Genomic DNA, 23,280 nt, shown 5'->3' on the forward strand with positions numbered 1-23,280 from the left:
ATTCTTTTAAAGGCCTGGCTAACGTCAAATAAAGCATTAAATGTGATCAATTTGTAGTTGATAGCTTGATAAAAAAAGTCTGTGCCCTCCAGCAAGGCAGAATGGTTGCCGAAGCACAAATGATAACGATCACAATTGCTATGCAATTAGAGGCATTTAGCAACTTGAGTGTGAAGAATTCTCTCCAGTGTTTTTTTATAAGGTGCACAGAATTGAAATAGACCAAAAATCGGTGAGATTTTCAGGTTTAGTAACCTAGAGTGAAGGTGCAGATTGGGGGATAAGTGACTCATTCATAATCTTATATGATTCAGATTCCACTAATGCGGTTTGTCGACAGAAAATCAGGGTGGGCAACCGAATTGGGAACGTTGAGACAAGGCTGTATTAAAATATTACCTATTAACATTGACACAAGTGAAATTTTGAGGGATGTAAATGATGAATAGCGGCAAGAGTACAAGTGCGAGGATTGATTTAGAAATCAGTGAAATCAGCAGAAAGTTGGGCACAGATAAGCCAACCAATGAAAGGTTAAAGGCACTTTTAGATACATTAGAAATCTTAAACATAGTGAATTGAAATGAGAAGCACAATTTGGGAAAGGAACCAGATGATTAAAGTATACAAAATATAATCCAGGTAAACCTACCTTAACTGATAGAACACTTAAATAACTATTTCAGAACGATGACATAATGTATGCATAGAAATACATTTTATGTGTTAGAATAAAATTATCCATTAACAAGTAAAAAAAATTCATACAAAACCATGCAACTAATTTTACTGGACATAATAGAAGACTAAGCAGGGATAAATCACCGAGAGGCATTTTTCACCGAGAAAACTTTAGATAGCAACACCACACAAAAAAACCTTGCAAGACCATGATATGAGGATTCACCTTTCTTCATCAAATCTATTGTTAGGCTCCTGCTTAAGTTGCTTGAAAAGTTCACCCTTTGGAGCGAATTCCAGGATGATGTAGACCCTCTTCTCATCATGAAAGTAGCTGAACATTCGTATGATATTGGGGTGCCTAGAAAAAAGAGAATAATGATTAACACTCTCACTACAACAGTGGTTCTCTCATAGATATTTGTTCTGTTGCTTAGAATCTACTCATTTCTTCTCAATGCAACAGAACCAACCTGAAATTTATGGTTTCTGTTTGTTTCCGATAAAATCCTTGACTGGTTCCAGTTTTTTATTACTACTTGAAAAGTGGTAGAATTCCCTTTAATAGAAATTAAAAAAAAAAAAACATGCCACGTGCACATCTACATTTCTTTAAAGATATGCTTATGGAAGAACTAAAATTATCAATTCATTTTGTCACTTTGGATTGGACAACAATTTGCTCATATTTTAAGAGACAATATTATTATTTGCTCATATCATGCCTCAAAAATGAGTAAAGTAAGAGGCTAATATTTTAATTATGCTCAAAAAATAAAATCTTTTTCTTAATATTAAGATCATTTTTGTAAAATTTAAAGTAAAGCCGTATCTCGATCTAACTACCTTCACAATACAAAAATGAATTTTTATGAGTAACTGAGCACCATCTGAGTGACACCTTGGGAAAAGTTGCAGAACTATGAAAAGAAAAGGAAATAGAAAAATGTCAACTAGAATACCTAAAATAAAAAAATAAATGTGTTTTACCGTTTCCATGTGATTTTTCGCGGAAATGGGTGGAATAACATGTTACTTACGAGTGTTGTAAACATTGAGATTCAATTTCACGTTGATTATGAGTGAAATATACGGAATTTTACGGGTTAAGAGGAAGATCACTATAATTTATTGCTATAATAATCAATGAAATAATTAATGAGATCTGCTTCTTCAACAAAAATAATACAGATAATGGAAGAAAGAATCGGAGTTATTAAATCTCATTGCTCATTATAATGTTAATTTATTCTCTTCCTTCTGTTTTGGAAGGTTGGAAATCACCCCCCACTACCAAGACCCTCTTACATGACCACCACCTCATACCATCACCACCACTGCAAGCTCCTCCAACTCATTTGAAAGGGTTTATTTTCTTTTTCGTTATGAAATACAGTAGAACCTCGGTTATACGATGACCTCACTTATACGTCGATTTTTTTTGGTCCGGTGAATAACCCCATATGAACCCATGTATTTCCAACCTCAGTTATGAAACTCTTCACCTATACGACGACCTCGGTTATGAAACGTATTTTTCCAGTCCAATGTGATAAAATACCTCACTTATACGACTTGTCAGAGAACTGATCTACGAGAAGATTGCGGTAGGCGCGCCGATTTTAGTCACAGGAGCGGGGGTAGTATGCGCTCATTACATAGATATGTCAATGAAGAATAATAAGTTTTAATTATGAGCGATGCTGTTTATTAGATATTAATTTTAACTGCAGTAGATGATCGTTAATCCGGAATATCTATCTCTAACGGAAGATTGTGTAGAATTTTCCAAGGTTATGCTTCCCGTCGCCCAGAGAAATAACACCTAAATGAGCCGTTAAAAAATCCTCGCGTATCAAAATTTTGGCTTCCAAGGTCATCCAAAAAAGATTATCGACTTTGTAGTATGGATGTAAGCCGTTGGTGATTCAACACGATGGCGAAAACAGCATGCGTGGACTCATTCCGCGGGCTAATCCCTCATCCGCGGGACGAATTGAGCCGGAGGAAAGTTGCTTACGCGGCGCGCAGATCAAAACTGACCCAACTTGTATCTGTGGGTTTAAATGAAATATAGTTTGACCTTGACTGCCTGGTGGCAAGCGTTTATTTTGTAACTGAACGAGAGTTAGTACGAAAGCCCTCGGAGAATAACTCGCATCGTCAGTAGTAACGTAATCATTAAAGTCAAATTCAAAACGCGAGAGATAAGGCAGTTCCTTTCGACTCAGGAATGACTATATTATATTATATAAATAAGCATTATATCAAAGTACAAAAACAGTCTGGTGTTGTTTTCAGATATGGGGAAGCAAAATATTACGTGAAGATGAGTCACACGGCTTGTGAGTCGAAGTTCCCGGTGCTGAATTCGCGGAAGAATGCCGGCAGAGAAGCTATACCCGGTAGATTCAATCTATTATTACTAAAATTTCATGGGAAAATTCTTTTTTAGTGCGTAAACATTATTGAGAGGGGAGATTTTTCCGGGCTGTTAATCTATTTTTGTCCATTCATCACTGACAGCAGTTGCGCGATTATTTCAAATGCTCACTTAAAAGTTTTCTAAGCACCGGAAAAGTGAACTTAGTCACGGAATATCCGGGGTACCAGTGGCGTAACTAGCAATATGCTTTGGGGGTGACGGTAGTACCTGGGGGGCGGCTTCACCCCCCACCCCTCGGAGGCAATGGGGATTCCCGTAAAATTTAAAAAAATGGCATGCCTGTAAATATGTTCTACATCATTTTGGCACATAAAATAACTTTAAGTAGATGCAGTTGCTGTTTATCAAAGCTAGACTTGTGTTTAAATTTTTTTTAAATTTCTCTGAGGCTTTGGAGTGGGATCCATCCCCTCATCCCCCAACCATAATTACGCCACTGCCAGGTGCTCCATATTATCTATGGCATGGTATTTAGAGGGAGAAAACTGACAGCTGAGGTCATTTGCGCCATGAGGTAAGAGAGGGAGTAAAGAAAACCCTGTGTTGGAATTAGCCAGGTTGTAACGATAGGCTTAACCAGGGCTTAATGTCCCATCTGCCGGACAGTGTGTTGCACTGGAAGTTCCGTCCACACTACTCTCAAGCAGGGATAGAGCCATCTCTGAAAACTTTCTGCCTCTGCCATTAACCCGGGTCCATAGGGTGTGAAGCCTTCGTGATGCATTAGTGAAATTTTGCTCCCTATACCATTTTTCCGAACTGACGGCGGCTGGGTGGAAAATAGAAACTAGCCAATGAGAAGCGCTGCCCCTTCCACCCCTCCATCCCCTTCCCTTTTCCCCTCCACTCCCCTCCATCCGGCCGACCGGCGTTGCCATCCTTGGGAATAACGGTACTTTTGGGGGCGGCAGAACGAGTGCTGTGCGATCTCCAAAGATTCGGCTTGGCAACACTGCTAGCTGGAGAGCGATGTGCACTGCTCGGAGTTCGGAGAGAGACTGCGGGCTCTTCCACACTTTCTCCTGTCGCTCTTCTGTGATTGGCTAAAAGAGTGGGTGGGTTTCGAGCACGCTCAAGGTCAGCCGCCGTCAGTTCAGAAAAATGGTATAATTACGGGGTTAATTTGGATGACTTTCCTCAGGTATTTCATTTCTTCAATCTCCAATCTGGGGTTTGCTTATAGGTGGTAAAATGAATTTCCTGAAAACCGCTTTTTATGAGTCAACTTTTTTAAAAAATTGGCTTCTCTGTGAACATTTAGTGTCATCATTCCGAAATCTCTCCAGTGTGATAGCCTTGCAGCTTAGTACCAGAAATGCTAGTTGTTCAACCGTCGGTAAAGTTGTTCAGGAATGTAAAATTATATTTCTCTTAAAGTAACACATCATCTCGGGTGTTACTTTTGAGAAAATAAGATCATTAGGCTTCAATTTCTTGCCTCCAAATGAGTAATTGCATCCTGGAGACAAACCAGCCCCTATAGGAAAGGATTTCATGCTAAATACCAAAAAACCTCACATATGAAACTTCCTCACTTATGAGACTTTTTTTGGTTTTCCGCTGAAAGTTTCATAAGTGAGGTTCTACTGTATATGATAATGTATCTAATTTATCAATACCTGATATTTTCTCTATCCATTTATTCTGGCAGCGATTACTAAGGAGAAGATTCCAAGATGTACTGGAGGAGTTCACCTTCCTCAAGAAGTATGAGTTGAAGGAGGGGGTGAAGTATGGGATGGAGAGGATTAGTACCCAATACGGGGAGGGGTTGTTGACCCCAATTACTTATGATGGGGGAGAGAGAAAAAATTGACTATCTTCGGATGTTCATGATGACTGAAGGGGTAGTATGTTATTACAATTTAATTGGGGATGAAAAGTTTTATGCATGTAAATTAATACAAAACATTACAAATAGAATAAAAAATGTATTATATCTTTTTTTTATTTATTTAATCAGATCAATGACCATGAATTATGTTAGAAATTGCATTAGAAGGATGGAGACGATCTTTCGATTTTTAAAATCAATAAAAATTCAACAGTAATTTGGAATATTAGAATATAGTATTAATGTTAGAGAACATAAGTGTAACACAATGTATGGTTTCGTTTATTAGCTTTAAGGATGAACATTTTCTGTAATAGACGTCAAAACAACATATCGTCAAATACCATTGCACCCTGGCAATGGACTCGCGAGGGTCTGAGAAAATTTAATTCTTTCATCCGAGAGGTAATAAAATGCTAACAACCATGCCGTTTAAAGCATAAATTTATCTATTGAAGTGTGGAAGGTATTTAAGTTAGATGATGCTGTGACGTCATGTGCCAGCTTCGGCGTTCACTTTTAGAGACATACGGGTTGAATTCATAAATAATAATCAATGATTAGTATATTACAACGAAGGAGGAACATTTTTTTAATAACTGACAAAACGCTTACTCTGCAAATAAGATACCCTTGTACCCTTACTATGGACCATGAATGAGTATATGGATATTTGATGGTTGTATTCAAAGGATAATAAAATGCTTACAGCTATGCCGTTTAAAGCAAAAATTTATCTATTCAAATGTGGAAGATATTTGAGGTAGATGATGCTGTGACGTCACGTGCTAGGATCGGTAAATCCGTAATCACCTCAAACGTCTTTTTCTGGTGCCAGAATACTCAGAAGTAAACTGAATTAAATATCACCGAAAGCACAAAATCTGTGCTTAGATGAGGGATGTAGACAATGTATGTGCTCGGAAGTTGCTGCTTCTCCACCAGGAGATTGGTGTACTCCGGGCGAGATTCGGGTTCTCTCTATAGTGCAACACTCATATTTATCAATCGTGTAATGATGCTCGTTTCTGATGTAGATGCTTATATACTAATGAGGAGTAAGATAATAATGACAGAGAGAAGCTGTGGTTGGCAAGTGGGGTTGGGGTGAATATGGGACTTGGAAACAATGGGAATACTATCAGGTGAGTTGCCAAGTTGAGTGGAGGCCAATACGTGACTTGGGTCGATGTCGACGGTTGCATGGTCACTGCGTTCTTTCGAATTTCCATTGTGTTATATTTCAATTGGTAATAACTTTTCCGAGAAATTGCGCTAGCTCGATCGGAATTATTCTACTCACTTCCAAATGTCTCTTTTCTTACCTTGAGATAAGCTGTCATGTAAAATGTTCGCAGCGGACTTCACAGTATATGCCGCAAAGTATTAGATACCAATTTGAAAAATATGTAATATCCACATATACATTGAAATACAGAAAAACTATAATAATTATTTGGGGAGGGATATTTATCTCCCATCTTTAAATTGGAAATCTAACGCTATAAATCTTAAGACTAGGGAAGGAAAAGGGAAATTAGCAAACTTAGTAAAGGCATTCGAATTCGAAAGTAGAAATTTGCTTTTAAAGACGAAAATTTGAAAAAATAAAATCAATTAAATAAATAATAAATAAATAAATAAACTTTATTGGCTCTAGGAATCCTTTCCTTTGGAGCCTAAATAAATACATAATAATAAACACTCAGACTGAGAAGGTTAACATAAAAAAAAAGAAGAAATCATCAAACACTAAACCAACCAACTCAAACAACCACCTTTATACAGATTTCCAATAACATGAAACAAAATCAAAAACCATACAAAAAACATACAAACCAAAAATTGCAAGTTGCAGACGCTTATATAAATTCAGTTATCATAAAAATAAAAAGAAAACAAAGACTTTTTGAAATTATTGAATCCTGAGATATTTTTTAAATTAAGGCTATTTAAATAAAAAATTGTTAAAAAAATAAAACACAAAAACTTTGTAAAAACACAAAAAGAAATGGAATACTTTTTTGTACAGACTTCCAAAAAGGTTTATCTAAATTGCAGATTCTTTACATTACTGGCACTTCCGCACTGTTTTGGCCATACATACTGTAATGGTTCAGATACGATTTACGAGGTGCCATTCAAATCAGCGCATTCATTTCCCTACCCGCTCCGTTCCGCTAAACTTCCCCCCACGGCCCGTGGAGGAAAGTGTGAATGCGTAAGTAGGGATGAATGTCGGTTATGTAAGATTATGAGTGTTGTGCGAGTGTGTTTGGGATGACGGGAACTCGGGTTTTTCCCGTGAATAATGTGTTCCTCCTCCCTTTCTTGTGCGTTACCCCACCCCAAGATGGGGATTATAAAAAGGTTGTGCGCACGGAAGAAAAGAACAATTTTGAAGTGAGTGTCGGGCGGAGCCCATGCCTGAATTTGGGTGCGACACGGCAGAGAAGACGAGGGGCCTACCAAATCACGCAACTGATTGGTTCCAATAGAACACGGTCTGAAATAAGAGACCCCCCCCTGTCCGAAGGAGCAAGGACCAGCTGAAGAGGGTGCATTCCCTCCGTTCCGGATGCAGCTCCCTCCTACAAGGGAGAAAGACTAGGAGTTTGCAGTAAAGGGAACGAGAGTTTGCTGGATCCAACCTGGTCTAACCACGGACAATGGTCAAGTAAGATCGCAACTATCCCCCCCGGAAGCCCCCTCGTGTCTTCTGCCCAGTTTCAAGACAGACAGTCACGAAACGCATCAGTTACTCAGTGAAAGTGAAATTAATCACCAAAGTAAAAATAACACTCATTGGGATAGACTTTCATTTACCTCCCCTATCAAGAAATAATTAAAAAAGTGTATCATTATTTATGTGTTCACAACTTAACTATATTTTGTTATTATCATTTGCTATTTCAATTATTTCATCTTGAAAATCAAGTTATATTGTTGTGTTTTTTATCATTGATGTGTCATAAATTGTTTTCACCAACTCATACATCACTAGTTTATAAGAGGGTTTCTCTTTTGTTTTGTTACATCCAGTTTTATTGTTTGAATTATATTTTGTTTGGCTGAAATTGTTGAGTGTTTTTGTTTTAAATCCTTCACGGGTCATCTTAAAAAAAATATCCCTCGCCATTCCTTTCGCCCCGGTCATTTTTCTTTCCGTGAATGCGTTGTGGAAGAGTGCATAAGCGTCCGAACGTTACCCGTCAGGTCGTATCCGGAACCCCCCACCCGCAATTATTTCCAAAGAAGGGGAATAATTTTAATTTCTGTAAATTGTACGAAGAGAGTGACATAGGTTTGTCCCGTAGGTCCCATGCGGGAGGGATCCATGCAAATTTATGTACTTTCTTTTGTTTTTGTGAGACATCTCCCCCCCCGGTCCACTTGAAAAACGATAGATCAAGGTTCCACTATATACCTTTTTATTTATACATTCATCAAGGGAAATAGAAGAAGAAACATACTTTTAATATGCTTTGCACAATTCTAGTATTCGAGGTATTCAAATATCCCAGCAATAATTTAATATTCGAATTCAATATTAGAGCTCGAGAAATCTGCTATTCGACCCATCTCTAAACAAAACAAAATAAGTTATTATTAATGCCCAAGGGCCCACTTGGTGACTCATGCTATCAACCAGCCTCCTGAAGGGAAGCATGGAAGCAGGTAGTCCACTGAAATTCTGCTAATGAGAAGGGGGGGGAGTACATGTGATGCTCTGCAAGATATCTTATTGCTCTCAAGTAACCAGATAGTTATTCTCAAATGGGAATGACCTTTCTCACTTCTCCCACTGTCTATATTTATCCTTCTCTCCAGCTCCATGACCCTGTACTCACATGTAAGTCATTGAAAGTTGCATCAAACTGTGTAATGAGGTTGTTCCACTCACCACTCGGACCAGATTTGAAGGTTGTAATTGCTTAACCACAACATTTTTTTATATTTTTTTACCATATGTTATCATTACCCTTCTGTTGGGACCAAGACGTCATACTAAATAAAACTTCTTAACATATATAACATTGTTTGTAACAAAGAGTCTCTACTTTATCATGAAATCTGCAAAATTTAAGATAAAAAAAATTCTCATTTCCAGTGTGCATATATGTCATAAATAATGCACAGATTATTTTCTTATAACTAGTGCTCACAATCCAGTGGTAACTTGGTGATCCTGGAATGATAAAACTGGGGGGAGCAGAGGGGTAAGTGCCTGTAGTGAGAGAACTGTGGGGCAAGCCGTAGATGTGGAAAAATGATATTGCCAACCTGCTACATAATTTAAAGTTGGTTTCCTTTGCGTATAAGTTGATGTCTGTGAAAACCACCATTAAAGCAAACACCTCACTCAAAAGCAGAGGTGACAATCAGCAACAACAGGAAGAGAGAATTTACCTCAAATGACTTTGGATTTCAATCTCTCGTCTCAGCTGATGTTCCACATTGGCTGCCAGTATCTGCGCTTTGAAGAGAACCTTCAAGGCCACTATGTACTTGGACTTCCTCTCCCTAGCAAGGTACACATGCCCAAATTTCCCTTTCCCCAACGGACGCCCTATTTCAAAATCTGACAAGCACCATCTTTTCCTGCAAGCAGAAGACAGGGAAACCAATTAAAAAAGACAAGGCAAGCAACAGCACAAAACCTCCAGCAATTGAAAGTGATTTTAAAGCACCAAGAAATTAATACTAATCTCCCAATAGGACTAAATGGTTGTCTAAAAAAGACAATTTTATGCAAAAAATGACAACTACAGTGCAACCTCGATAAAACGACACCCCACGGTGCACCAATAAACACTCGTTATAGCGAATTGTCGCTTTACCGGAGGTGGAGCAAATAATAGCCAATATATATACCTGTTGCGAACAGTTATACAGGAACAGAGTGGTGCGGTGATAGATAAATTTCTATCTGATAAACGTAAGCATAAATCCAGACGAAAGGTGATGATCATATGCATCACTAAATTTCCTTACTCAAACAACGACTAATTGTTTGGTGTTTTCTTGGCCATGGTGTCTGCCATCAAATGCTTTCTATTCATGCAACTCATGGACGTGCGGGTATGCTGACGACTGCTTTTTGCCGCCCGAGGAACAAAAGAAGATTCGCGAATGCTAAGGCCACAATATTTTCACCAAAATTAACTACTTATTTATCAAACGACAGTTTACCACATAAATTTGAGACTGAGCACTCCATTAACTTCATTTCTAACAAATCGCTAGCAATTACAGAGATTAAGTAGTCTTGATGTAAGTTTTTCCGGCGATGAAACCCTCGCTATGGCGAGAGCCAACACCAAAAGGGCCTCGTAAAAACGAATTTTTAACACGCTTATTATAGGGTCAAATGACGGTGCATCGGCTATATCTCGTAGTAACGGGGGCATCGCTATAGCCCATACTCGCTTTAACGAGGTTCCACTGTAATTGTCACTACTTCTGTGGATACATTGCTAGGGAACACTTCTATGATCAAAGAAAAATAATCATCAGCATCAGCCATAGTAATAAAATATTCTACGTACCTAGTAATGGAGTACTTACAGTAAACTCTTGATTTTACGAAGCAGGATTTTACGAAGTTTTCGATTATACGAAGTGATATTGCGGTCCCGGTGAAAAGCCTATGCTAAATACATGGCGCTATTCGATTATACGAAGTTTCGATTATACGAAATTTTTTGAATTTACGAACCTCGGCTCGGTCCCTAGGAGCAAATGGCATTCGTTTATACGAACTACGGCGAAAAATTTGTCAACAAAACTAGCTACGCCGGCGTAAGTAGCTAAAAAATCAGCGCTTCCAACTGTGGTCCATCAAAAGTGCGAAATCGTAAATGATAATGCAACTTTGGAGAGAAATGGGTCGCCAAAAACCTCACTGTGGGAATTTAGGGGGAGTAGGAGTTCAGTTAAAATATCGCCGCTGACATTATACCCCTATTTACGTGCCTGTTCGTAAACATAGCATCGACAATAATTCGTAGTTTAACATGTCAGGAAGGTCGCGCGGAGTATTTCGTACACCCCTAATTAACCCTTTGCACTGCTGTGAACGTACTTCGAAGACTACTTGACTACTTTTCGCCGAAGCACTTCGAAGGGTCCCTAATCCGGGACCCTTTCCTCGACGAGCTCACCCTCGCTGGCCCCTGAAACTGGGCTATTTTTTAATGCATTACCTGACGCAACCCTGGGTTTCAAAGGGCAAAGGTGCCATGGGGGGAAAAAGAGTAAAGTGCGTGTTACTGTGGGGCTGTGCGTCAACCAAACGGGCACGGACAAAATAAGCCCGTTGTCATTGGGAAATTTGAAAGGCCACAGTGCTTAAAACATGTAAAATTGGAAGCCCTCCCCGTTTTTTACCATGCAAATAAAAACAGCTGGATGACCCGAGAAATTTTCCAGCAAACTGTTATACGTCTACAGAGAAAAATTGCTGGAGAGAACAGCAAAATTGTTTTAATAATGGATAATGCCACCGTTCATAAATACGTGGAAGATCGAAAATTGGCTAATGCTCGAGTCCTCTTTTTACCCCCGAACTCGACTAGCAAGTCCCAGCCCTTGGACCAAGGCATTATCCAGGATTTTTAAGTCCTATACCGGAAGAAGCTTGAGCGGTATTACTTGCGATGGATCGGTATGTATACATTCATCTATTTTGCTCATGTGCGTTTGGATATCGATTTAGATATTTTTATTCATGATTATCATTCTTTCAAATCTATTTGCTACTTTTATAAATGCGAACAGAAATTAATAACATCCCGAAATGGACGTTGATACATGCAATCCGCGCCATAATATCTTTTCGTGTATATATTGGCCTTTGTGAATGAACAACTTAAATATCTTAAGTACTGGGCTCTATTTACCGCCAATTTATATTTCAGGCTTCTCGTAATGAAGACGCACTTCCAAGTCTAACCATGAACTTTCTTCTCACGCGCTTCCCCGTTCTCCCATGCTGGGGTTCCGTCTTTCCAAAGCCGTCCCTTCCCTCCTGCCGCCTTTGGCTGATCTTGCTGACACCCACCTTAAGCATCCCAAACCCCTCCTTCCCCAGCATTTCCCATTCACTCCCTCCCTAAGGAGACTGAGCTTGTGTGCGTCGCAAAAAAATACGTCCCCCAAAAGTAGACTGAGGCAGAGCTGAAGGCCATTTCCCCACCCTTCTTTGTCCTGCCCCCTTCACCAGTCCTTGTGCTGACCACACTTCTTCCCTCAGGCAATCCCCATCCCACTCTTATTCACCCCACCCACTGGGAACGTTCTCCGATTGTGGAGAAGGGCATGGTTCATCTTTACCTGCAACGGGGGGAAGTTATTAACCGGAGAGAGGCGGAAGAAGTATCTTCCACTATCGGGAAAATGGTGCCGCGCTTATAATTGTCTCTCTTCTTCTCAGCTGACTTTTCAATTGAAATTAATTTCTTTGCTCTTTCCACACTATATTTATTTACGATTATGGCGCGACTATTTTTTAGTGCTAAAACTAAGAAAATCTTTTCTCTATATCAATGATCCTTTGCCTAACTTTCAATACGGCGGAGAAAGGAACACGAAAACTAAATGAGGTGACGGTACAGGTTTTTGCGTGTCATTTTTTGTAATTCACGCTTGCGCACCAATACTTAACCACGTTGAGAAATGATAAAACGTCTCTTGTAGGAAAACAATCAATGTGGATAATAACGTTTATATCTATATTTCTCCGATACTGTAAGATGTTTCTCCTGTCGTTTTCCGGTTGGAACCTTGCTCCTGTCGGCATAAAAGGAGAGAAACATACTATATGAACAGGTCACCTCACACCCGGTATGAAGAATACAGTCCTGATGAAGAATTAAGTCTTTTATGGCAACGTCTGCGAAGATGATGGAACACAGTAGTCGGACGGAGAACTCAAACAGAATTTACTTCAAATATTCGCCAGAAGATAATCACATCCTACGTTATTTATGATCGTAATTGAATCTCAGTGAAAATAGAGCACATTCTGCTGATTATACGAAGTAACTCGAAATATTAACTTACGAAGGTTATTATGGAAACGGGCTAAGACCCTTGTTTTTCTTTTTTTTTCTCGTCACTGAGCGATAGAGGGCGACATAAATGGCGGTTAGGCCGGCTGCCGCTAAAATTCCGTGGGTGTCAGAAACAAATATCTATCTTTTGCATACTTAATAGTAGCTATAGGCTCCTAACCACAAATTTATTACTGTTAATTCTTATAATAAACATTGCAATTCATTATTTGATTACGTTTTCTAAACTGGTCGGGAATTTCTTTAGCGATCGTTGATGTTGAAGTATGAACAAGAAATGGGAATTTTATGGTGGTAAAATTATTTAACGATTTTTCACATCATAAATCGATAGCAAAAAGCCTTTTCTATGAATTATACCGAGAATAACCACTGAAAACATTTAAATAAGACCACTAATGACAAAAAACGGCGGAAGAAACAAAAGCGAACATTTTTTTCGTGACTTATGAAAAAGGTTTGAATTTACGAAACTCGATTTTACGAAGTGCCAATTTTCCGGTCCCACTGACTTCGTAAAATCAAGAGTTTACTGTACTAAAAAAGTCAATAGTTACAAGGAAATCATGTATATGACGCAGATAACACATGAAAACAAAAATTACACCAACAAGATAGCAAATCATTAAAGAGATCACAATTTTCCTGTGTCGCAATTTTCATCAGAATTTGAACCACTTATGTATCGTTTGAAAGGTAATATAATTTTCACTAGTGATACTAACATATGTATATATATTATGGTACCTTCTCACGATTCTGATCATTACTTAAACTTAATGACTATTGCCCATTCAAAGATATTAGCAATGCTTTTGATTCCACTGATCATAGAATTAAGACCTTTAAGCTTCAGAATGTGGGTATTCAACGAATATGTACCACTAAATGGTTTACCAGTTACCTATCATCATGAATGCAGTGTGCAAAAGTTGGTGACGTTTACAGTAATTACAATATGATAACTTCCGGAGTTCCACAAGGTTCTGTCTTGGATTCAAGCTTATTTCTAGTTTATATAAATGATCTATATAATATCTATTTTAGAGGCCCAGTGACAGCATTTGCTGATGATGTTGCCATAAAGAAATGGAGGGTTAAATTAGGGTTATGTAAAACCTGATATGCTGTTAGATTTAATCAATGTGCAACATTGGTTTGCTTCCAAAAAATTCTAAATGAATAACTAAAACTAAGTATATGTGCTATAATTTAAGTAACAGGTACAAGTTTAATAGGGTTTTACATTAGCATAAAGAAAACTGATAACTTCATGCATCAGCTGTTTGCCCATTGAACTGGTTTTCAGTTTCAAGGACCAGGGAGTACCCATGGACAAATTCTTAAAGTGGAAACAACATATTCATAGTCTAACAAATATTACGTGACAAACACCGACAAATTTTTACCTCATCAGAAATAAATGTCTTTTACATTTCCTTAGGATGATTTATAACACATCAGAATAGTCCAAACTAAGTTTTTGCATGCATATTTATTCGGTGTGGCACTTATTTGAGCTCCTTGTAAACTGCTGATTTTTTAACAAAAAAGAATTACATATATATGTTACTTTGAAAAAGAATAGATTTGAAAGATCTTCCTCACTTTTCCTTCATTAACATTAGCTTCCATCGGGGTGTCTATACATTAATAAGGTACTACAGTGTTTCTTTACTAGAAGAGGAAACTCTCTAAGAAATATTTCAGTGCCTGCCTTCTCCCTTTACCCTGTGTAAAAAAGTATATCCTTTCCAAAACAAAACTTAACCCATTTATGCCGAAGGTTTGAAAAATGCGAATTTTACCCTGATTTTTACATTTTGTCGATAAAAATACGTATGAAAACAATATCCAAAAGAAAAAATAATATATCTCTTGCCAATTATTAATTACGAGGTGTTCCAAAAATGGAACACTAGGCAAATCCACTACTATGACGTACTCATTGATAGCATGTAAAAAATTTGATTCAGACTTTTATTAACTCACTATTAAGAATGATATCCAGGTTAACACTTAACATGGAAGGAAACATTGCAGTTTTTACATTGAAAAGTGGTATTTTTGTTGCTTTGGACACAGCGAGTTTGCTTTCCCTGCGTTACATTCCGATGATTCATGAGGTCATGACGTGAGTCAAGTTTACGATTCATAGATTTCATGATTTCAGGGTCTCTCTTTCCCACCAGGCTCAATAGAATTACTGTATGTCTCTATATATTGACAGGTCAAACGGCAACGAAACTCAAGAAGATCCAATGGCTTCTTATCGTCTTTATGCAATTACCAAGCATTTTGTAAAGCCAGCTCAAAGTAGAATAACCGGAGGGCTCGAATACCATTTCTTTCCATGGTTTGATGCTTGAAACTTGTCAATATTTTCATCAGCTCGGCCCACTCCTCCCATATACTGATTATAGACCTTGATCGAATTTGGCTGAGTAACTTGTATCTTTCTTCTTCTCTCTGCTTTTGAGAATAACGACTGACTGTTACAAAGGATTGACACCGGCACCAGAAGATGCAACAGTTACAACACTTTTATCATTTCATCTACAAACAATATTGTCTTTCCCATCAATTCGGTAATCGAATGTGCCCCAATATTTTTTATTTAGAGTAACATCAGATAGCAAAGGAGATTTGTCTACGCGATCTTTTCTCGCTATGCCAGTTGCTTGGTGGACCATTGAATGAAGTTTATCAATGGGTGCAATGTTTGTAAACAAGTTGTCGAACACAAAATGGTATTTACCGGGATGCTGCGTTGTGAGTACCTCAGTGAATTGCAAAACAATTGAAGCACTTACACCATATTATTAGTATTGAGTGTTCGGTTTTTTCCTTGATAAGGCTGAAACCAGCAAATGTAGCCTAGACGCACCAGAATTTATACCCAAACCGAATAGGCTTACCCTGAATGAACTGTTTGCACCCATCACGACCGAAATAGGGAATCATGGCCTCATCAAAGCTGATGAAGTATATTTCATTTGGCACAAATTTCATACATCTGTCATTCAGACGCTCAGTTAGAGGCCGCAACTTGGAAAACTTGTCCGTGTGGTTCACGTTAGAGTTGTCAGCAAAATGCAAATTTGAAAATATTGTTTCAAATCGGTCACGTCTCATTGCACCACTAACTAGAAAATTACGCGAATCTGGTCTTTGCTCCCAAAGCATACTTCTTCTCGGAACAGAGACGTAACCACTCAGGAAAGTTATTCCCAAAAAACACCGACAGCCAGTTCAAGGTTCACTTCAATGTCCAGAAAGAGTTCTAAATATTCTGTAGGGGTTTTCATTTTCGTGATTTGTTCTTCTGAAACTCTACCTTCTACTGGCTGGGCAGTCAGATAGGCTTTCTTTCATTTGCGCACAACTTTGGTTACGTTTTTTCTTTGAGTAATAGGAAGTTGAGGCGAAGCAGAAGCCGATGCACCGCCATTTTCAATAGTATCACCATCCGGTATCAGAAAAAGATAAAACTTCTCGTCAGAAAAACCATAAATGTGATGATCAGAAGCGCGCAGCAGTGAACCGGGAAGATAATTAATTGTTAAACGCCTAATTACTTACTTGATTTAAAATTAAAGTGAATTTTTCAGTGCGCATGTATGCACGCATAATAGTAGTGGATTTGCCTAGTGTTCCAAAAATGGAACACCGTTAAATAAAAGCTTATAACTAAATCAAAATACGCTGATTCCAAAATGTCTTCAATAAGCACTGTAGGTTAACTATTACTGAACATGCAGGGAAAAATTTACAACATTTGCACGTAATGGCAAATAGTTATTAATATAACATTAGAGATGGTCACAGAAAAACTGCCTTGAAAAAAAAGACCGATATTTCTCAACACACTGGCTGCGATGGGTTGGCAAAACTGACTAAATCTTTCCGCCCCATAATGCAATATATCTTTATAAAGAGGTAGAGAAAGAAAAACCGTGGCATATTTGTATATAATGAGTCGTAGTTATTAAATTATAAAGTCACAGCAGGTGTTCCAAAAATGGAACACTAGGCATAAATGGGTTAATGCCGTTCAAAAGATGTTTTACGTATGTAGGAGCAAAGGTACAACATGTGTTACCTCAGTTATGTACTATTTCAAAGTCTGCATTTTTTTAAAATTCATATTATTGGCTTCTCAAGAGCTGTGAAGAATTCCAATGTCAAAAGTTAATAACATTCATACTAAAAAATCATGAATTAAAACATAGTTAGCAGTCATTGCAAAACTTATCATGAAAATACTTGTACTCAATACTAAATTTGTGTCCAATATTTTAACAATAGGTGCAATAGGTTTACAACATTTGCATACATATTTTTTTAATTATTACTTTGTAGTAAGTCTGTGACAGGCAGTAATTTTTTCAGCGCTCTTTCCACAAAATATTTTTCTACATTGTAGGCATACATTGGATGATTTATTGGTTCAATTACCTGGTTGATATTTGACACTTTTTTATTTTTTGTGCCCAGCAGATGTGGTAGTTGGATTTGAAGATGTACATAAATGGGTACATACTATTCATCATGTCCCTTTTGTTTTTATCATGAAATAGGATGGTCTCTAGTTTTCTTTTATTCGTGTCAGAAATAGTGTCATCTGATGTTCATGTTGCTGAGTAAAAGTACATTCTTATTCCTTTTTTGCCCGATACTGTGTAAGAGTACGGCATAATTTGAACACTCGCGTGGAACGGATTACAATATTCATGCATTACTCCCGTTTTTTTCTGATCGTCCCTAGCAGAGAAATTTTCCATTTTTTCAAATAGTCTGCTAGCAGGACAGGGTTGTCACAAGAGAATAAGGAACGAAATATGTCGTAAAGCGTGGAAGGCTAGAGAAACGTGGATGAAAAATATTTGTGAAGACGTACAAAACAATCTTAAGCATGGAAAAGTGGAGGCCGCCTATAGGATAGTGAGGAACCACTTTACGGAAAGAGGCATAAGATGTAAACTGGTCAAGAGGGACAAAAACAGAGAACTAATGATTGAAAACAAAGACAAAGGGAAGAGATAGAAGGAATATCTGGAAGATTTGTACAAAAGAAGCAGCCTAAGAATGAATGCTATCGAAAATGAGAGGGAAGTGGATGCCGATGACATGGGAACCCCAATTTTAAGATCAGAATTTGATGCGGCTGTAAGAGACCTTAGGATAAATAAAGCATCTGGCATTGATGATATTCCCGCAGAGCTAATTAAAAATGCAGGAGAGAAGACATTGAACCAGCTATACAAAATCATTAGTGAAATGTATGCTACAGGTGAGATACCAAAGGACTTTGAGAGAAACATTATAATCCCTATTCCTAAGAAGAAAAGAGTGGAGAAGTGCGAAGATTTTAGGACCATAAGCCTAACTACACATGCGTCGAAGATACTGACAATGATCATCTATAGAAGAATAGAACGAAGAGCAGAAGAGTTCTTGGATGAGGACCAATTTGGATTCGGAAAAAAACAAAGGCACAAGGGAAGCAATATTGGCCCTTAGACTGCTCATAGAGAAGAGAATGGAAAAGAACAAGCCAACGTTCGTTGCGTTTGTGGATTTAGAGAAAGCATTTGACGTGGATTGGAGCACAATGCTTGGAATCCTAAAGGAAATTGGGGTTCTTTACAATGACAGAAGAATCATTCACAGTTTATACAAAACCCAAGTAGCGATGATAAAATCAGGGCCCAGCTATGAAGAAGCAAGAATTAGGAAAGGAGTGCGACAAGGCTGTACATTGTCACCCGTAATTTTCAACGTTTACTTTGAGAAAGCCATTAATGAAATCAAAGAAAAGGCATTGGGTGTGAATATCCATGGAGAAAAAATTAGCATGCTAAGATTTGCCGATGACATAGCTGTTATAGCAGAAACAGAGAAGGATTTGAAAAATATCCTTGTTAATATGGGTAGGGCAATGGGGTGCATATCAACTGAAAATAAGCACGAAGAAAACCAAGATATTAGTATGCAGCAGAAGAGAAGAAGTCAAGACTAACATTAAAATAGGGAAGCAAAAACTGATAGAGGTGGATTAATTCGGTTTAGGAAGCAAGATAACTAGTGACCGGAGAAGTAAGAAAGAAATTATCAGCAGAATAGCTCAAGCGAAGAGAGAATTCCACCAAAAGAGAGACCTGCTTACAGCAGGAAACTTAAATATGGACGTAAAGAAACAATTTATAAGAACCGACATTTGGAGTATGCTCCTATACGGAAGTGAGGCATGGACAATGACCGCAGTGGAGAAAGCAAGGATAGAGGCTTTCGAAATGTGGTGCTACAGAAGAATGATGAAGATCAAATGGATCGACAGAGTTAGTAACAAAGAAGTCCTAAGAAGAGTAGGAGAGAAGAGAAGCCTCATGAAAACCTTAACAAGAAGACGGAACAACCTTATAGGCCACATCTTGAGACGTGATGGCCTGATGAAGACAATCGTCGAGGAACAAGTGGAAGGCAAGTACGGAAAAGGAAGACCTCGAACAAAATATATGGAACAAGTAAAGAAGGATGTGAAAGAGAAGAAATATGTAGGTGTGAAAAGATTAGCTGATAGGAGAACTGAGTGGAGAGCTGCGTCAAACCAATCCTAAGATTGTTGACCAGTGATGATGATGATGAGCTGGATGTATGGAAAATAATTGTTACAAGTTATATTTATTCCTGAATTCTTGTATGTTTCAGTCACTTTAGCAACTATAATTATCCCTAACGCTTGATTTGATGACCAATCTTCATCTTTGCAACAAAATGGAAATTCATTTAAGCAGTATTTTGATTTCAAATCTGTCAAAACCCAGTACTTAATTCCAAATTTGTCTGGTTTATTTGGCATATACCTCATAAAAGGGCAGCTGCATTTCATTGGACAAGAATAGCTGTTCATTGGTTGTTAAGCCAGAGCTGCCATCGGATTTACTATCTTGGACTTAAGAACTGGATCATCGCTTCCATCGCACGCAGATGATGATGGATTGGAAAGATGATCCTTGGACTGATGTTCGCGATTCACTCCCAGGCTGATCTTTTTCGACTCCCATAAAACAGCAAGAACACACTCTGGTGTACGATATTTCCTAGCAGCTATTTGAATGGCATCGGTTCTCCTCTGTTGATATGTTTCTTGACTTCTTACTTTCTTCCTCAACTCGCTACTGACATGCGGAAAAATCTACAAACGAAAGTGAAATATGTTACACTCTTCTCCAGCTGCATTGGAGGGACAGAGAGCTGGACAGCATTTAAAATGCTTATAGAAGGATGAAAATTTCAGAAGTAATGCCAATTGCCGTTCGAAAGCCAGGGCTCAACCGCCAACTGGGTGCAGATTTGTATCTTCCAAGAACTTGCAGTAATGTTTTTTCTCCGTCCTACGTGCGGATTTCAAGGGTAGGATATACATTAGAATTTTGCTGCCCACCCAATTCCTCCGCTCTCTCCAAAGGAGGCAGGGGTGCAGTGTGCAGTCCGCCAGCCCCACACCCCAACGAGGTCAGGCGGCTCTACTGTGGAACACCCGGCAAAGGGGATAGGCTGATTGGCAATGCCATCAGACCAGAAAAATGAATAACAGTTATTTGTAAACATGATGTGGTGTTGATGAAAAATAATATTTCTAAGAGCTCTGAATCTTGGCTGATGGACAACACTCATGGGATTTTTCAGTGTGGATACATACAATAATCATTGAAAAAAAAATACAAAATAAAAATATCATAACTGCATGCATTTCACAAAAAGTAACTTTTGATGATGTTTTGTTTCCCTTTTCTGGCCGTAAAATATTGAAAGATTGAGTACAACAAGTCACTATGCCTAGGTTTTGAAATACAGGTAGGAGCCCATGAAATGAAACTGGTATTAAACCGGGTACATGCTGGTTAAATAACAAATAAATCATCTACCACAGTAGCCTCTTGCTGATTATATAACATACATAGCACCAAAGAGGCCACGGGCAAAAAATAAGTATAGAAAAGCACAAAAACAAAGTGTAGGTCAAATGATCCCCAGCCGTCCTTCTAAAGTACAACCCGTCATAAAAATATAGTCTGAGGTTTCAGGCTAAAATTGTGGAAATTGCTCCTGCTTTTTCATTTTCATTCCGTCATAAAAAATAAAATGAAAACATCGTAGATGAATTTACACTCATATATAAAATTTTAGACCAAAACGAAGGAGGTGAAAAAGTTTCAAGATTAAAAAAAATATTATTAGAGAAAATTTAATATGAATTTCGAAAATGGGTCAGAGGCCACGTACCTTCCTTATAGTGCTATGGTACACACACTTTTACAACTCGCGCTGTATGTATTCTAAGTAATAGCGTAATGCATAATTATTTGATGATAGCCTTAAACATGTTCTCCTTCAAAGCTACCTAAAATTACTCTCCATTTGTAATTGAAATGTAGTTTGTTGCATAGAGTGATAAAATCTTCAAATACTATTAGTATCATTAATGCCTGAGAGATTGCACATAACTCTAAGTTGAGCCCTCACATAATTTTCTCTTTAGGCAATGAATGGACAAGATAGAATGGATAGAACAATTGGCAAAAGAATATACTCCCAAAACCAATCTAAGGAATAACAATCTTTGAAGACTGAACTACAAAAAAAGGCATGCTGAACTTTTTCTGGGTAATTGTAATAGAAAATATAATTCTTTCAAAATTATATTCTACATACTATTTATTCTACAAACAAAATCACTCACTCTCCCTCCACTTGTGGCTGCAAACCCATCTCACGGTCCGCTATCTCCCGCTTTGCATCTTCCTCAGGGTTTTTAATGGAATCTTTAACCCCCTCAGACTTATTTACATCCTTTTCCTCCTCTACGACACTTCTCCCTGGTTTAGCCAGACCGTCCATACTTTTAGAAGTTGGTGCGGAAGACGATATCCTGAAATTATGAGTACAGGTCAAATAAGGCAAGCCAAAGACAATTTAAATTCTCCAAACTAGACGGTGAAAGAACTTCTCACTCGTTAGGCTGAATCTGTGCAAGAGGTTTTGAAGACCTTGGGCCGCTATCTTTGGGATTGACTGATGACTCACTGGAGACACCAATATTCCGAGCCATGCAGTTTGTATGATACGGCTTACGAATAAGTAGCCCATTCTCTTTTCCTTGAGACATGACAATGAGTTGGCTGAAAGAGAGAAATCCCACGAATAAGATCTAGAAATAATCCAAACTGGGAAAAAATGCATTTGCGACCAAATTTACAAACGAAAACGGTTAATCTAACGGTATGCGGATGAAGAAATATGCCTCAACACAGTTAATAGCAGGCACACATAACAATAAAATTGTCCACGGTAAGTGTGTACGGCGCAATTTTTCCTCAACAAGAAAAACAAGTCCGCCTCTCCGCAACGGTATACAATAAAACCACTTAGTACTCTACATTTCCGAAGCATATGACTTTAAGCACACAAAAACGAATGGTAATTTGAAAACTTATACTTCGAAATAGATCACACCGCCGTGCGTAAGGTATGAACCACACTTACTATTAAATAAGTCAAAAACTACACCAAGCGTTAGCGTATTTAAAATAATTGAGCGACAATATTAAACAGTTAAAAAGTCACTTTTGTAAATTATGTGTGAATAAATTGTCTAGCACCATTACATATCACACCATTGAGGAATGTACTTACCACGTTACAACTACAGCATTACATACACGACTTCAAGAAAAACTTCGGTAAGCCGCGCAATTTCTTATAAAAACGATTTAAATATCAAGTTCGATGCGTAATACCCTTTAAATCTTCATGTAATTTTAACGTACTTCAACAGTTTGAACATGTTACAACCACCGACAGGAAGCGAAATGCTATTGGTCCATTTTCGTCGTTTTGCACCACAAATGCTCCTATTGGTCAGCAAAGGAAACGTCCTCCCCGTCCTTCCCTTTCTGCCAACCTGCCAATGAGAAGCGGATAGACAGTGTGACAACGTGACAATACTAAAGATAATATCAGGGATATCAGGATATCATGATACCAGCAAGTGAACTTTAACATTTTTTCAAAACATCTAGCATAACACAGTCCAAATAATTTTTTGTAATCCCAAAATGTATTCAATGGTATAAAAGTTGGATTTTAGAGTATTTTTCCCCGTAGAAGACTGGAGTGTAAATTGCAAAGTTTTTAAAGTTTTATTGATTTTTAATACATATTTTTGGATTCTTCCTTAA

The 23,280-nt window shown here is 38.0% G+C and overlaps 1 protein-coding gene across 2 annotated transcripts in view; it reads right to left on the reverse strand.

The window, feature by feature from the left end:
* The window catches only part of LOC124159586 (serine/threonine-protein kinase Aurora-2-like), a 62,743-nt gene extending 39,770 nt beyond the window's left edge, over positions 1–22,973 (reverse strand). Inside the window, exons 1-5 of one of the 2 annotated variants that reach the window (XM_046535497.1) lie at positions 22,736–22,973; positions 22,054–22,221; positions 21,783–21,971; positions 9,372–9,563; positions 908–1,042 (exon numbers count right to left, since the gene is read on the reverse strand). In XM_046535497.1, the coding sequence (XP_046391453.1) occupies positions 908–1,042; positions 9,372–9,563; positions 21,783–21,971; positions 22,054–22,208 (671 nt within the window). In that variant the 5' untranslated portion in view covers positions 22,209–22,221; positions 22,736–22,973. The remainder of the gene's footprint in view (positions 1–907; positions 1,043–9,371; positions 9,564–21,782; positions 21,972–22,053; positions 22,222–22,735) is intronic. The other variant, XM_046535496.1, reaches the window with a different exon arrangement.
* Between the last annotated feature and the right edge of the window lie 307 nt (positions 22,974–23,280).

The sequence above is a fragment of the Ischnura elegans genome, chromosome 5, assembly GCF_921293095.1.
Source record: "Ischnura elegans chromosome 5, ioIscEleg1.1, whole genome shotgun sequence".
Lineage (NCBI taxonomy): Eukaryota > Metazoa > Arthropoda > Insecta > Odonata > Coenagrionidae > Ischnura > Ischnura elegans.